The sequence below is a fragment of the Uloborus diversus genome, chromosome 2, assembly GCF_026930045.1.
Source record: "Uloborus diversus isolate 005 chromosome 2, Udiv.v.3.1, whole genome shotgun sequence".
In the NCBI taxonomy this organism is placed as follows: domain Eukaryota; kingdom Metazoa; phylum Arthropoda; class Arachnida; order Araneae; family Uloboridae; genus Uloborus; species Uloborus diversus.
Window position 1 is genome coordinate 97,903,418 of NC_072732.1, and position 13,179 is coordinate 97,916,596.

The 13,179-nt window shown below is 35.6% G+C and overlaps 1 protein-coding gene across 1 annotated transcript; it reads right to left on the minus strand.

Annotated features, from left to right (window-relative positions):
- Positions 1-777: 777 nt before the first annotated feature.
- LOC129216444 (uncharacterized) lies at positions 778-5,778 on the minus strand. The gene is made up of 3 exons (XM_054850657.1): positions 3,464-5,778; positions 2,179-2,515; positions 778-798 (listed from the first exon to the last, which is right to left on the minus strand). Exons 1-3 carry the CDS (start codon positions 5,776-5,778, stop codon positions 778-780), a joined length of 2,673 nt encoding a protein of 890 aa, XP_054706632.1.
- Positions 5,779-13,179: the final 7,401 nt, after the last annotated feature.

Sequence of the window (13,179 nt, forward strand, 5' to 3'; positions counted from 1 at the left end):
AACAAAAAGTGGGTGATCCAAAATGAGAACGAGCTTCCCTTAATTTCAGAGGTTGATCGTGCCCTGCTTGCACCCCCCCCCCACCGCTCGATCGTATTTTAGTCCCATTTGTCTTCTAGTTGTATACTCCGGCAAACAGAAATGACAAAACTCATGAAAAACAGCTTTGAAACATCTATCAAGGTTTTATGCAATAACTTTGAACTGATTTTTTCTCAAATAAATAAGTACAAAACATGTATGCTGTTATGTTTACTGGTCAGTTTTCGTGGCCTAAATTAATAATATCTGTTTGAAGATCGAAAAAAAGCAGCTTAAACAAGCTTCATTAGATGTGCTACTGCTTAGCAATGTACAAAATGATTGGTTTTGCCGTGAAACCTTTTGGTAGCTAGCTGCATCTACTATATAAATAAAGAAAAAATAATTTCTTGCAAGCCAACAAATAACTTTGATCGTATATAAAAGTAGTAAGAACGCTTCTAAACTTCGACAGTGACGAAATTCATTATGCAAATGAGATTAGGTAGCGACAAAGTTAAGTGCGAAATTCATTGTTGGTGGAACCTGTTACATTGTTCATAACTTTTTTAGAAAGCGTGTTAGCTCGGGTGTTTTTTGGTTCGCTTTAAAATAATTGCTTGAGTTTTCTGCGTTAAAATTAACTCATGATTCTCTTTATTTGAAGAACGTAAAGCGTCAAACAGTTTTGCGTGTATAACGTGTTTTTATTTTAATTGATTAATTAATTAATTAATTTATTTATTTTTTAAGCGTTTAACTGGTGAGGTGAGGTGTCTGAAGAAGAATGGAACTTTTGCATTAAAACTTTTTGTAATTTTTACACAGGGTAATAAACAAGTTGTGGTCAGCCAACCAGTAACGGGAAGGTTTGTCTTGTTGTCAATAAAAATATTAATCGATATTTTAGGAATACAGTGGATTCTCAAAATAGCATCTTTCAAGAACACACCCACCTCATTATTTCAAAACAAAAGTTTTTATCTGCAGTGTGATTTATTAGGATAACGTTTCTCAGTCACCAATAGTGAATTTTCTTTGCCTTATTTAAGGTAAATGCACCAGTAGTGGCCACTGCTTCAGTAGTAGCCACTTCAAGGTTTATATATTTAAAATAAGGATTCTAGGGGTCGCAGTGGATTCAAACTTGCTGGAGGTAGATCTCAGGCTATAGTGTAGTGAGCAGTTAAAGGAGGAGTAGGTGGAGCATCATGGAAAATTGTTATCAATTATTTAATACGGTCGCCTGGATTGTCGATGTTTTTTCAGATGTCTTCTAACGCTTCTCCGTAACGAGGTATAGGTATATAAACATTATGTCGTATTATGAATAGAACAATGCTCAAAAATAATATTTTTAGAGCTGTAACCATATTATGAAATGTGAAAGATCATGTTTGGAGCGTTTTCAACTTGAAATAGTTGCTTTTTTTGGCTGAGTTTACTTGGCCACTACTGGTACCAAAAAAGTTGGGAAATTCAAAAGTGGCCACCGAGTGGCCACCACTGAATCAGGAAAGTTTTTCATAAATCTACTCAATTTTCCTTTTAATATGTTGTAATCTCTTTACATAAAAACCTGCCTCATTTCTGACATAATATTATTCTGTGATCTAGTAGTGGCCACCCGGTGGCCACTTCTAAACAGCAATATGGCTGTTGTTACTCAAATAAAACTTCGTAAATCCCGGGTATACAATTTATTGTAGATGACATGACATACACAGGATATAATTCTTAAACATATTGAGCAACTTAAAACGTATAATAATAGTATATAATTAGCTTAGAACAGTAGGACGTATAATAACGACAATTCAAAAGAAAGTAATTCTAAACATTTTTCGTTGCCAGGTTCACTAAACATAACTATAGTAAAAACAGTGTTGCCAAATTATCAAACGAGTTTCAACATACTCCCACCTTTTGTATTGCAAATAAAGCTGGTCGCAATACAAAACTACAATAAAATAAAATACATAATAAATAATTTCAAATTATAACAAAATGAAAGACAATGATGAATAATGCAAATAATAGTTAACACAATTTTAAAGTCACAGAACGAGAAAAAAAAATAATTGAAGTCTACAAGTCCAAACGTTGTGGAGGGACTATTCGTCGACCACTGCGGGTTTGTTTCACTGGCTGAGGTACCTCGGTCATGGGAATGAAAATCTCAGCGTCAGGGTTGAGGGTTTTTGGAATAGGAACTGCTGTAGACTCCAAGTATCCAGAATCGAGATTAGCTGCCACCTCCTTCCCATTTGCTGCTAGGTCTGATGGCAAATCACTGATTGACATTTCGAGAGGATACAGCCTCTGCAAAGGTCTAACGAGGTAGCCATTAGCAACTCGTAGTTTGGCAATTCTTTGGATACCATCCCTGCCAGGATACAGTTCAACAACACGACCTAATGGCCAGTTTAATCTCTTAGTGTCCTCACATCCTATGAGAACTATTTCTCCCACCGAAATTTCCTGCTGTTTTGATCTAGATTTTGGATTACGTACAAGTTCACCTAAATATTCCCTCTGGAAACGTTTTCGAAAATTATCGCGCAAACTTTGTACATAACGCACTCTTTTTAATAAATGCTGGGAGTCAAGGATGTCCAAGTCATGTGTTTCTGATCCTCTTATGTCTTGTATGAAATGAGCTGGAGTTACAGGTGTCATTTCATTCGGATCGTCCGAGATATAGGTGAGTGGTCTCTCATTAATGACACTTTCTGCTTCGCACAACACCGTGAGCATCTCTTCGTATGTCACGCAAGCCTTTCCCAAGCACTTTCGTAAAATTTGTTTAATGCTACGTACCATTCTCTCCCACCAACCACCATACCATGGCGCGGTGGGTGGGTTAAAATGCCATTTGATGTTTTGCAAGGCACATTCAGATTGTATTTCCTCCCAATTCAATGATTGAAGGGCTCGTGCTGTTCCAGTAAAATTTGACCCATTGTCAGAATACATTACAGAGCATCTCCCTCTTCTAGCGAAGAATCTTCTCATTGCTTGCCGGAATGCTTCAGCTGACAATGACGTGACGAGCTCTAGGTGAATGGCTCTATATACAGCACATGTGAACAAAACAATCCATGCCTTGGTACCTTGACGTAAGTGTAAAGGTCCCGCCAAATCTACACCAGTGACTTGGAATGCAGAAATGCGTTTTGTTCTATCAATGGGCAGAGGCGCTGTATTCGGCTGTACTGGCTTGCTTGAATGTCGCTTGCAGATCACACACTTGCTTATAACCTCTCTAACAACCCTCCGACCGCGAGGAATCCAGTAGAGCTCTCGAATATGATTCAGAGTTGTCTGAACACCACTATGCATCAACGCTTTATGAACGTATTCGATGTACAGTCTCACGATGGGATGATCTGGTAGTACGGTTGGTTTTTGAAAATCTTCTGGGTCTTCACCCAAAACTAACTTAGTTTCAACTTTTAAAACTCCAGACTCTTCGGAAAATCGTATAGACTTCGAGTATTTTTCCTTCAATTCAGCATGCAGTTCTGTTTGTACCAATTTAATGACGGCGAGTTCTGCCTTCTGTATTTCTTCACATGTTAACTCGGAGATAACTCGGGTGGACTTATACCTAGCATTATTTATAAATCTCAGCATCCAAGCTACCATTCTTATAACTTTGCTGTACTTAGAAAAGTATAGAAGCTTCTTGCTGAAGTTTTCCTGTAAGTTAATATTCGTGCTGCAGATAACACTTTTCTTTCTTTCAACTAAAGCTTCTTCAGGCATCGTAATCTCAGTATTTGGCCAGGTATTTTCTGTTTCTTGTAGCCAAGTGGGACCCTCCCACCATCGACTATCTATCAGCTCCTTCCAATTACAAGAACGCGAGGGCAAGTCGGCCGGATTCATAGATCCTGGTACAAATCTCCAATTATCGACATTTGTAAGTTGACGTATTTCTGTAACCCGGTTACCGACGAAAGTATTCCACGGTTCTCCTTTCGTTATCCAACTTAGAACAACCATTGAATCGACCCAAAAGGAAATTTTTAAAGGTTGCTGTATTGCTTCTAAAACGGTACTTGCTATTCTTGCACCCATTGTAGCTCCAAGCAATTCTAAGCGTGGAATCGTCGGTCTTTTCATCGGGGCTACTCTGGCTTTGGCAGTTATTAACTGGACAGAGGTTCCCGTTTCTTCTTCAGAGCGTAAGTATACACAGCAAGCGTATGCATCTGCGGAAGCATCGGTAAAGACATGCAGGCTTGTATTCTCAAGAGTTCCTAGCATTAATCGACGAGGTATTCTGCACTGTTCTATGAGATCAATATGCTTCACCCAGTGTTGATATCTATGTTGAATATTTAGAGGCAGATCGTCGTCCCAGCCTATCTTGTTTTTCCAAGCTTCTTGAAGCAATAATTTCGGAAGAAGAGTTGCAGGTGATGTAAATCCAATAGGATCGTATATGCTGTTTACTATAGAGAGAAGCTTTCTCTTTGAAAGGACCTTTTCTGAAGTCATTTTACAGCCAGCACAATAAAGTTCATCTGCATGAGTGTCCCATTTCAGGCCAAGTACATTCTGATCTATCATTTCAATTCCACTGTAAGCCCAGCATCTCAATTCAAAGGAACCCTTTTGCATTACTTCTATAGCTTGCGATTTTAATTGTTCCAGTTCTTCGCTGGTATTCACACTCGTGACTAAGTTGTCTACATAAAATCCTTCTTTCATTCGATTGATCGTGTTTTGCAGGACTATTGATTGGAATTCCTGCGATTCAAGATGAAATTTAATCGTGGCATTTAATAAGAAGGGGCTTGATGAAACGCCGAAAACAACACGACAATGCCTGTAAAATTTCATCTTAGTGTGTTCTTTGTCTTCCCACCAAAGGAATCTTAGGTAGTCTCTATCTTTGGAAGCTAAAGAGAGTTGAAGAAATGCTTGTTTAATGTCTGCAATTACTCCAATGGCACCACAACGAAATTTACTTATGAGGCGAGGGATTTCACTTAATAAACTTGGTCCTGTACTAAGACAGTCATTTAAGGAGGCATATCCGGGGCGTTTGCATGAAGCGTCAAAGACTGGCCTGACCTTCGTGGTAGCGCTTGATGATTTAACGACTGGATGATGTGGCAAATAATGACAAGCCTTTGAACTTGACATTTCAGCTTCTGTCACCTCCTCTATGATGTTATCATTCTTCCACTGCTGTAAGACACCATCATACAGTTCGTAGTAATTGTCTTTCAAAAGACGCTTTGTAACGGTGCGAAGTCTTGCTTCTGCCTGGTCGTATCCATCATACAAGTGAGGATGTCCTGCTAGCCATGGAAGAGCCACCTCATACCTGTTTCCAGTTTTCCGAATTGTTTCTTGAAAAAATGTGACCGTTTCTTCATCTAGCTCCTTAGTTGTTTTCCTCTCAGTGGGATCTGTTATACCCAAAGATTCTAAGTCCCAAATTTTGTGTATCTCTGAGTGATGCATACATAGCGATACCATATTTATGCTGCTCTTCTTTCCTGGACCTAAAACACTCCATCCGAGTTTCGTTTCTACAGCTGTTATACCAGATGGCAGAACTTCTATTCTTCCTGTTAATATTCCTCCCAGAAAGTCAGCACCGATGAGCATGTCAATAGGAGGAGTTTCTGGACCTATGTCTGTTAGTTCAATTCCTCGACGTTTTAATTCTTGTACTAAATCTGGGTCACGTATGCGAGGCAAAGAAGAACATATCTTGGGCTGGTCCAAAATTGACATGTTGCACGAAAACCTTCTATCGATACTCTGAACGTTGATGTCATAGCGACCATGTTTAACTTCAGCTGTTTGCTTACCACCAAATAGTCCTTGGGACAATAACTCTGTACCTGAAGGTTTTAACCTTAACTCTTTAACTACTTGGTTGGTTACGTAAGATCGCTGTGATCCATCATCAAGGAGGGCTCTGACATAAATTTCTTGATTTCCATTTCTTAAACGTATCAATATTGTTTTCAAATATATAACCTTCTGAGGTGTAAGTTCCGTAAATAAAGTGGACGTATTCACTTCTATCTTTGATTCATTAGGGAGTTGAACCTTATTTTTTCTAGGCAATTCTGGGCACAAAATTACGTAGTGTCGCTTTCCACATACAAGGCAATGAATATTACTGCGACAGTTTTTCGCCATGTGTCCAATCTTCAAGCACACCAAGCAGCAGCGTCTACGTATTACAATTGATTTTTTTTCTTCTGTACTCATAGAGGCAGCTTTATGACAGTCTTGACTGTCATGACGTTTCTGACAAAAAATGCACTCAGTCTTACAAGGCCTTTCGTAAGAAGATATTAAACTCATTGCTGTAGGTTCATCTTTGCTTGAAGATTCCTTCTTACCTTTTGCTGGTTGACCAAAAGCTCTTTCAGCTAAAGCCCGATGTTCTTCCCCTTCTATCTCGCGACGAAGAAATGACATCAACCTTTCCAACAGTTTCTCTTTCGTAATTTGGACGGTTTCTTCATCATCCACCTCACTGTTTAATAAATATCTATCCCAAGCCTTTAATACATCAGTTGGAAGACACGACTCCACAACCGGATACAACATGGCAGCATAATTTTGCGTAGTGACGCCTAATGTTTCCAGAGCTCTTAAACTCGAACCGAGCTTGTCGTACAAATCAGAAAGCTTAATGTTAGCTCGGTTGTTTACCAATGTTAAAAGATCTCGTATAAACACGTCAATTAATAAATCACGTCTGCCAAACCTGGACTCGAGATGTTCGATAACCTTAGCATAATTTTTCTTAGATGGTGGATAACTTTCTACTATATTGCGCGCTTTCGAAGTAGGCTTCAATGATGACAGAAGATACTGAAACTTATCCTCTTCTAATATACTAGTATTTTCATGAATACGACTGTATTGCGCCCAAAAGGCAACCCAAGTCCTTGGCATTAGGTCATATTCTTTCAATTCATTTTTTGGAAGCTTCAACTTAACAATCGTAGCTGTATCAATTGGCGAAGAAGCGCCAATCATACTACGCCGTAAACAATGCTCATATTCTGTTTTAAGTTCAATAAAGCGATCTCTATACGTTTCCATTTCATCATATTCCTTATCGCTTTGCTCGTAAATTTCCAATAATTGAGCATCAGCACTAAATAAACGCTCGGCTTTATCCGCCAACTTATTAAAAATTGCGCCAAGTTCATTACCTCCGACTTCTTCTTTCTGTGTTCTTTCAAATTGATTACAAGTCGTGGTAAATAACCTTCGTAAATTAGTTCTTTCTTTCCGTAATCTTTCAAATTTGTCGAATTTCTGAGTGATAACGGCATCATCTTTGTCTTCGTTGTCAGACATATTCGCTATTCGAATCAAAAAATACAAAGTTCAAATATCACGGACGCCACTTGTTGTTACTCAAATAAAACTTCGTAAATCCCGGGTATACAATTTATTGTAGATGACATGACATACACAGGATATAATTCTTAAACATATTGAGCAACTTAAAACGTATAATAATAGTATATAATTAGCTTAGAACAGTAGGACGTATAATAACGACAATTCAAAAGAAAGTAATTCTAAACATTTTTCGTTGCCAGGTTCACTAAACATAACTATAGTAAAAACAGTGTTGCCAAATTATCAAACGAGTTTCAACAATGGCCACTACAGACTCATCTACATTATATAATCGCCACTGATAGATCAAATTTGAGGTTTGAAAAAAATTGAATAAATTAACATTCTGGCATTTTTAAAAAATGGGACGATCAAGGAAGAGAAGGGCTATAATATGCTCATTGAGTTTCAAATATGGTAATTGATAGTGTAGGCCCACAGTTTAAACAAAGTCACAAAAATATGCTTCACTGTGGCGACTGCTAGTGCGTTTACCTGTTCTATGAACAGGTCCGGATTACTCACCAGGCCATCCCCTAGGCCCATACGCCCTGGCCTAGGAGCGCATATCACGGGGGGGGGGGGATTATTAAATAGCTTGTTCGTAAAATAAAACACACAGGAATTTGGCGAGCTAGTACAAAAAGAGGAGAAACATTCTACTTAAACCGAGAGAGAGATTGCAACCTGCTTGCTGAGCAGGCAAAAAATGAAGGGGGAAGGGCATTATGCTTGATTGAAGTTATCCCTTTTCTAAGCCAAGCAGATAATTTTTAATTTCTTAGATTTAAGCAATCATTTCTTGAAAATACAGATTTTTTTAAGGTAAAACACTTATTAGAAGTAAGTCACACACAGTAAAATTAGAAAAAGCCATGATATATAAAATTCCCAGTTATAACACTTGTTTATGGAACAATTTTTCTCTTTGGTAGTCTAAATCATGTCAGTAAGTATGTTTTTGCAATTTATAATCTATTGATTCATATTATTTATGACTGTTATAGTCAGGGACGCTCAAAGTTCAAATTTTTGGGAACTGGGAAATTATCAGTTTACCGGATTATCAGTTTACTTCAAAGCTTACCGAATAAAAAATAGGAGCATGGTACTACTAGTAGTTTTCTAAATTATCTGTGACTAGCAATAATTTAGTAGTTAATTAGTTTACAATAAATAGCATAAATAATCAGAAAAAAATAGAATATTAAAGTACTTAAAAAATAATTTACCAGACAATACCAGATATTTACCGCCACAGTTTTATGATAGGTTACAAATGTTGTAAAATTTCTGAAGTTGTGAAATATGTAACATTTACGAACTTTTCAAAAATTTTACCTTCGAAAATTCCCTGATTTCTGTATTTTATCGATGTACAAAACGTCCGTAATTAATTCTTCGGACCAATTTTATTTTATAAAATCTTCATTAACTTAAGACATAGCTGAGAATTAATGATAATTTTTATGAGTCTCTTGAATCAACATGGATGACTTAAAATTTTTGCATCGAATGCGATTGGCAAAATTAGACGTCTAAAAGTCCTCAGCTACACAATAAGACATATAAGGAGGGTTAAAAATAATGCTAAATACATAATTATAAATGTCCAAAAGGTAAAATCACAAGGAAAAGAAAAATGAGCGAATATTAAAGAAGCGGATGCAATCGGATTTAGAAATGTGTGAAAAATTGGGATTAACACGTAATAGCGTAAAAAATGGCCAAGATGCGTAAGTTTAAATTAATGTGTAGAATTCGATAAATACGCATGTTCTTGAATTCAAAATCCATGATCAATTGTCAATTTCCATGATTTTTGAGCACTTTTTGCCGAAAATCATGACTTTCCATGACCATTTTTGATCATAGCCGAAATCCATGACTTTCTAGGTGCATGGACACCCTGCCTTTAGTAGTATTGAAAACTTATGCTACCAATTTCCTATATCCATGATATACCTTGATAAGTTGTAGGAAACAAATTGTCCTAGAATTACATTGAATTGTGTACTTACTATTTTCTTATGAACTAGTGGTACCCGCACGGCTTTGCCCGTAGCAGAAAAATTAAAAGGTCTTTTGGTTCGCCCATGTATTTACAAATAATGTACGGTGACTTTCTCGCCAATTGGCTTGCCCATGTTACGGTTCCACGTTATGATAACTTGGTAATTTATTCATCCATCTTATAATTTTGCTCGGGAAAATGTTCTTAAAATTGGAATAGAAAACGATTAAAATTGAATATTCGAAAAATCGCTTCGAGGTGTACACCCCCATGCTACAAACTAACTTTGCCAAATTTCATGAAAATCGGCCGAACGGTTTAGGCGCTATGCGCGTCAAAGACATCCAGACAAACCGAGATCCAGATATACAGACAGACTTTCAGCTTTTTTATTAGTAAAGATTTCGTAGTGATAATAATTATTCAGTTCATACTTACCAAAGTTCATATGTAGAATGCTTATATAAGTACATTCATTTTCTTTTACTTTATTTTTTACATTAACGTACAAAAAATACAAATACAAATTTTCTACTAAAAACTTTTTATTTCATCCTAAGTACGTATGTACTTTGAAGAAAAAATTGTAGAATAAAAACGTGATTAATTGTATTGGTACTTAATGTAACTATCATATTGAATCAATTTTATCTATCAGTTATTTGAATTTAAAGTGAGTACTGTGAATTCTAAGGAAAGGATGTCAGATGGCCACTACTGACTCATGCATGTGGCCACTACTGAAAATCTCAGTTTTCGGAGTGGCCACTATTGGATCAAATTTGAAGTTTGGGAAAAAATGTAAAAAATTGAAAAAAATTAAATTCTGGCGTTTTTAGAAAATGGGACGATTCAGGAATAGTTGGGCTATAATACGTTCATTGAGGTAAAAAATTGAAATTAATATTGTAGACCCACAGTTTAAAAAAGACATAAAATATGTTTAACTGTGGCCACTACTGGTGCATTACCTTATTTGTTTATTTTTTTATAAGATCAAAGTTTTATTGGTACGTACTCATTTCTTAATTTTTTTTCCTATCATGTAGTTATAGCTTCACGATTAATTAAAACATTTAAGATCTATTCAAGCTAGTATGCCCATAATTATCAATAAAAAGTATTTTTGTGTTGCAGATATGACATTAATAAGTTTTTTGGCCATTTTTAGTCAAAATTATTATTTAGGGTTGGTGAATGGTGATATACTTCCATCTAAATTTGGTAAACGATAAATAAAATTTGTAGCAGTAGAATAGTTCTATTTATTTTATTTATTTCTTTATTTTTTCTTGTTTTTGTTATCCAGACAAACCTTTGAAAAACGATTTGTCAATTTAAATTTTTTTTAATTTTAATGATGCTCGAATTGGGAAGTCAATACAGTTTAAATTTGATTATATTGTAAGAAAACTAAGTGTTTTAATATTTTTGAATACCTTTTGTGTGTGTTTGTGTATTTCCTAAAAATAATTGCATGACTAGGAACCAGTATTGCTTTTCTCCTTTCTTTTATAACGATATCATCATCTTTTTCTAAATGTAGCTGTTTCTTTTCTTCTTTTTCCAGCATATATTTTTTGTGATATTTTAATTGAATAAATAAAACGCACTTTTTTTTCATGATTTTTCTTTTGTTAGGAATGTAGGATAGGCAGCGTCGTAATGCTGTTCTTAGCATCTGCCTTGCCTTCAGAATGCTGCCAGGTTTGCCCCAACTGTAGTAGTTTACGCTTACAAAAAATAAATAAATAAAACAACAAGAAAAACATAGCATCTGTGAGCGAGAATTTGTTTTTCGCAAAAGAAAAAAATTAAAATTTGAGAGAGCGCTCGATTATTGGTTAGGAGGGTAACAAGTTGATTACTGTTTGTTGCGTAACAAAATATGAAGAAATTAATCTTAAGAATATTACAATTATGTTTGAGTATCTTATATTATCGAAAACACATATTTCTCACTAAAATTAAATTTCATCATGTCGTTTTCAGATTATCAGCATTTTTAATCAAAACGTGAACCATCGATTTGTAATAATATTACTTACTTATGGAAATTCACATGTGACTTAGAGGGGGTGGGGGAACAATTTCAAAGGAAAAATATTTTAAAAAGAGAACCTCACACAAAATTTATTGTGATAAGACATTATCTGAAAGAATTTTTGGAAGTTTTACTGTGTTTAAATTTATTCTACCACTCCACCACTCCTAACGTGAAAAAATTAGAATTTCAAATCTATCTATAAAGTCTTACTTTTCATATTTATTTCTCCGATCCGAACATTTATTTCAGAGTGATGTGACAGAATCTGTCGTATCTGGAAATTGAATTTCTTTCTTTTTTTTTTTTAATTATTCTTTCTTTCTGTTCTGAAAAGGAATCGAATTTCTATTCGAACATTTGGTTTGAAAACGTTTTATTACTTAACAGTTACGGAAAATGGGTTATCAGCCCCTTCTAAGAATTTTTTTCTCCAGATGTATAATGTTGATGGAAAATAAAAAATATCCATCAGGTTATATTCCTCACTTGAAATGGCATCACAAAACTTACTATAACCGATAAAAAACGGACAATTAGCTTAACTATTTCAAGTTATGACATGAGTAACACAATAAAAATTTTTAACAAAATGAAATTGAAGATTAAATTATTTTACACAATATTGATTTACTTGTAGTTTGTAATGTTTTTAAACCTTTCCTCAACCAATTCATCTCTCGTTGCACACGTAAGCCGTCCTAAACAGTTTTATGCGCTTTGTCCAGACGACACATCACTAAGTGGGCTAATAGTCTTGTAAACCCTCTAAATAACAGTTTAAAATGCTGTGTAAAAATTCAGGCCCCTCAACATGATTATCCCTTGCCTATTCCATTTTAACTCGACTTCAGGTATTAGTCATGAACAAAATTAGTTACTGTTTTCTTTGTTTTCCTATTTCCAAAACCTTCCAAGTCAGGATAAGGTTTTTCCTCTAATCTGACCTACCAGTGTGTAGTTAGATGAACGTGTATGGAAGAATGATTAGAAAGACATTCAGACTTTTATGGTATGAATTTTCCTTTAGGTGGTAGGAAAGATCAACGACCAAATTCAATAATATTTTTGGATTTTGTTTCGTTTTAAAGAACATACTTTTTGAGCTCCAGATATGCTTCATCTTTATTCTTTTGATAATTCTTCTACGTCATGTCAAAGAAAAAGGAGGAAAAATGAGAAGTACGGGATCCAAATTTTCACAAACAAGCTAAATGTTATACGCAAGCATTTGGTAAGCATCAACTCAGCATAATGACCCTAATACCTGCGTTCCATTGTAAAGATACCTTGGTGAAACTTTTTTAATGCTCACTGGTCATAGCTTTAGTTTTTAAGCAAAATGTCGTGGAAGACGTGAACAAAATAGAGTTTCAGAGACACATTATTCATCAATGGTCACAGAATTCCTGTAGGGATTGTTTTTCCAACTGTTTTTAGATCTCGTCCTCTTTGCTGCTTAGAAATACTTGTAATACAACCCTTGGAGGCTTCCTGGGTGTTTATTCTTCCATCTCAAATATTTCTTCAAAAACAGTGATTTTCATAATTTCGCGTATTTGAAAGACCGTTAAAAATTCTCTCCTTAACCTTAACTTCAATACAAGGGCACCCATATAGGGGGCAAGGGGAAGCTCGAGCCCCCCCCCCCTTTGAAATTAGAGCCTTCTTGCTTTTAGTACTTTTTTCTTTGCGAAAATGT

What these genes read in the sequence shown, in the direction of transcription:
- LOC129216444 (XM_054850657.1), bottom strand. Translation starts at nt 5,778, where the DNA reads ATGTCAATTTTGGACCAGCCCAAGATATGTTCTTCTTTGCCTCGCATA. An exon ending in GTTTTAAAAGTTGAAACTAA is followed by an intron (nt 2,516 to 3,463) that starts GTTAGTTTTGGG and finishes TCCAAAATCTAG; the next exon opens with ATCAAAACAGCAGGAAATTT. An exon ending in TTTTCATTCCCATGACCGAG is followed by an intron (nt 799 to 2,178) that starts GTACCTCAGCCA and finishes ATTCTTCTTCAG; the next exon opens with ACACCTCACCTCACCAGTTA.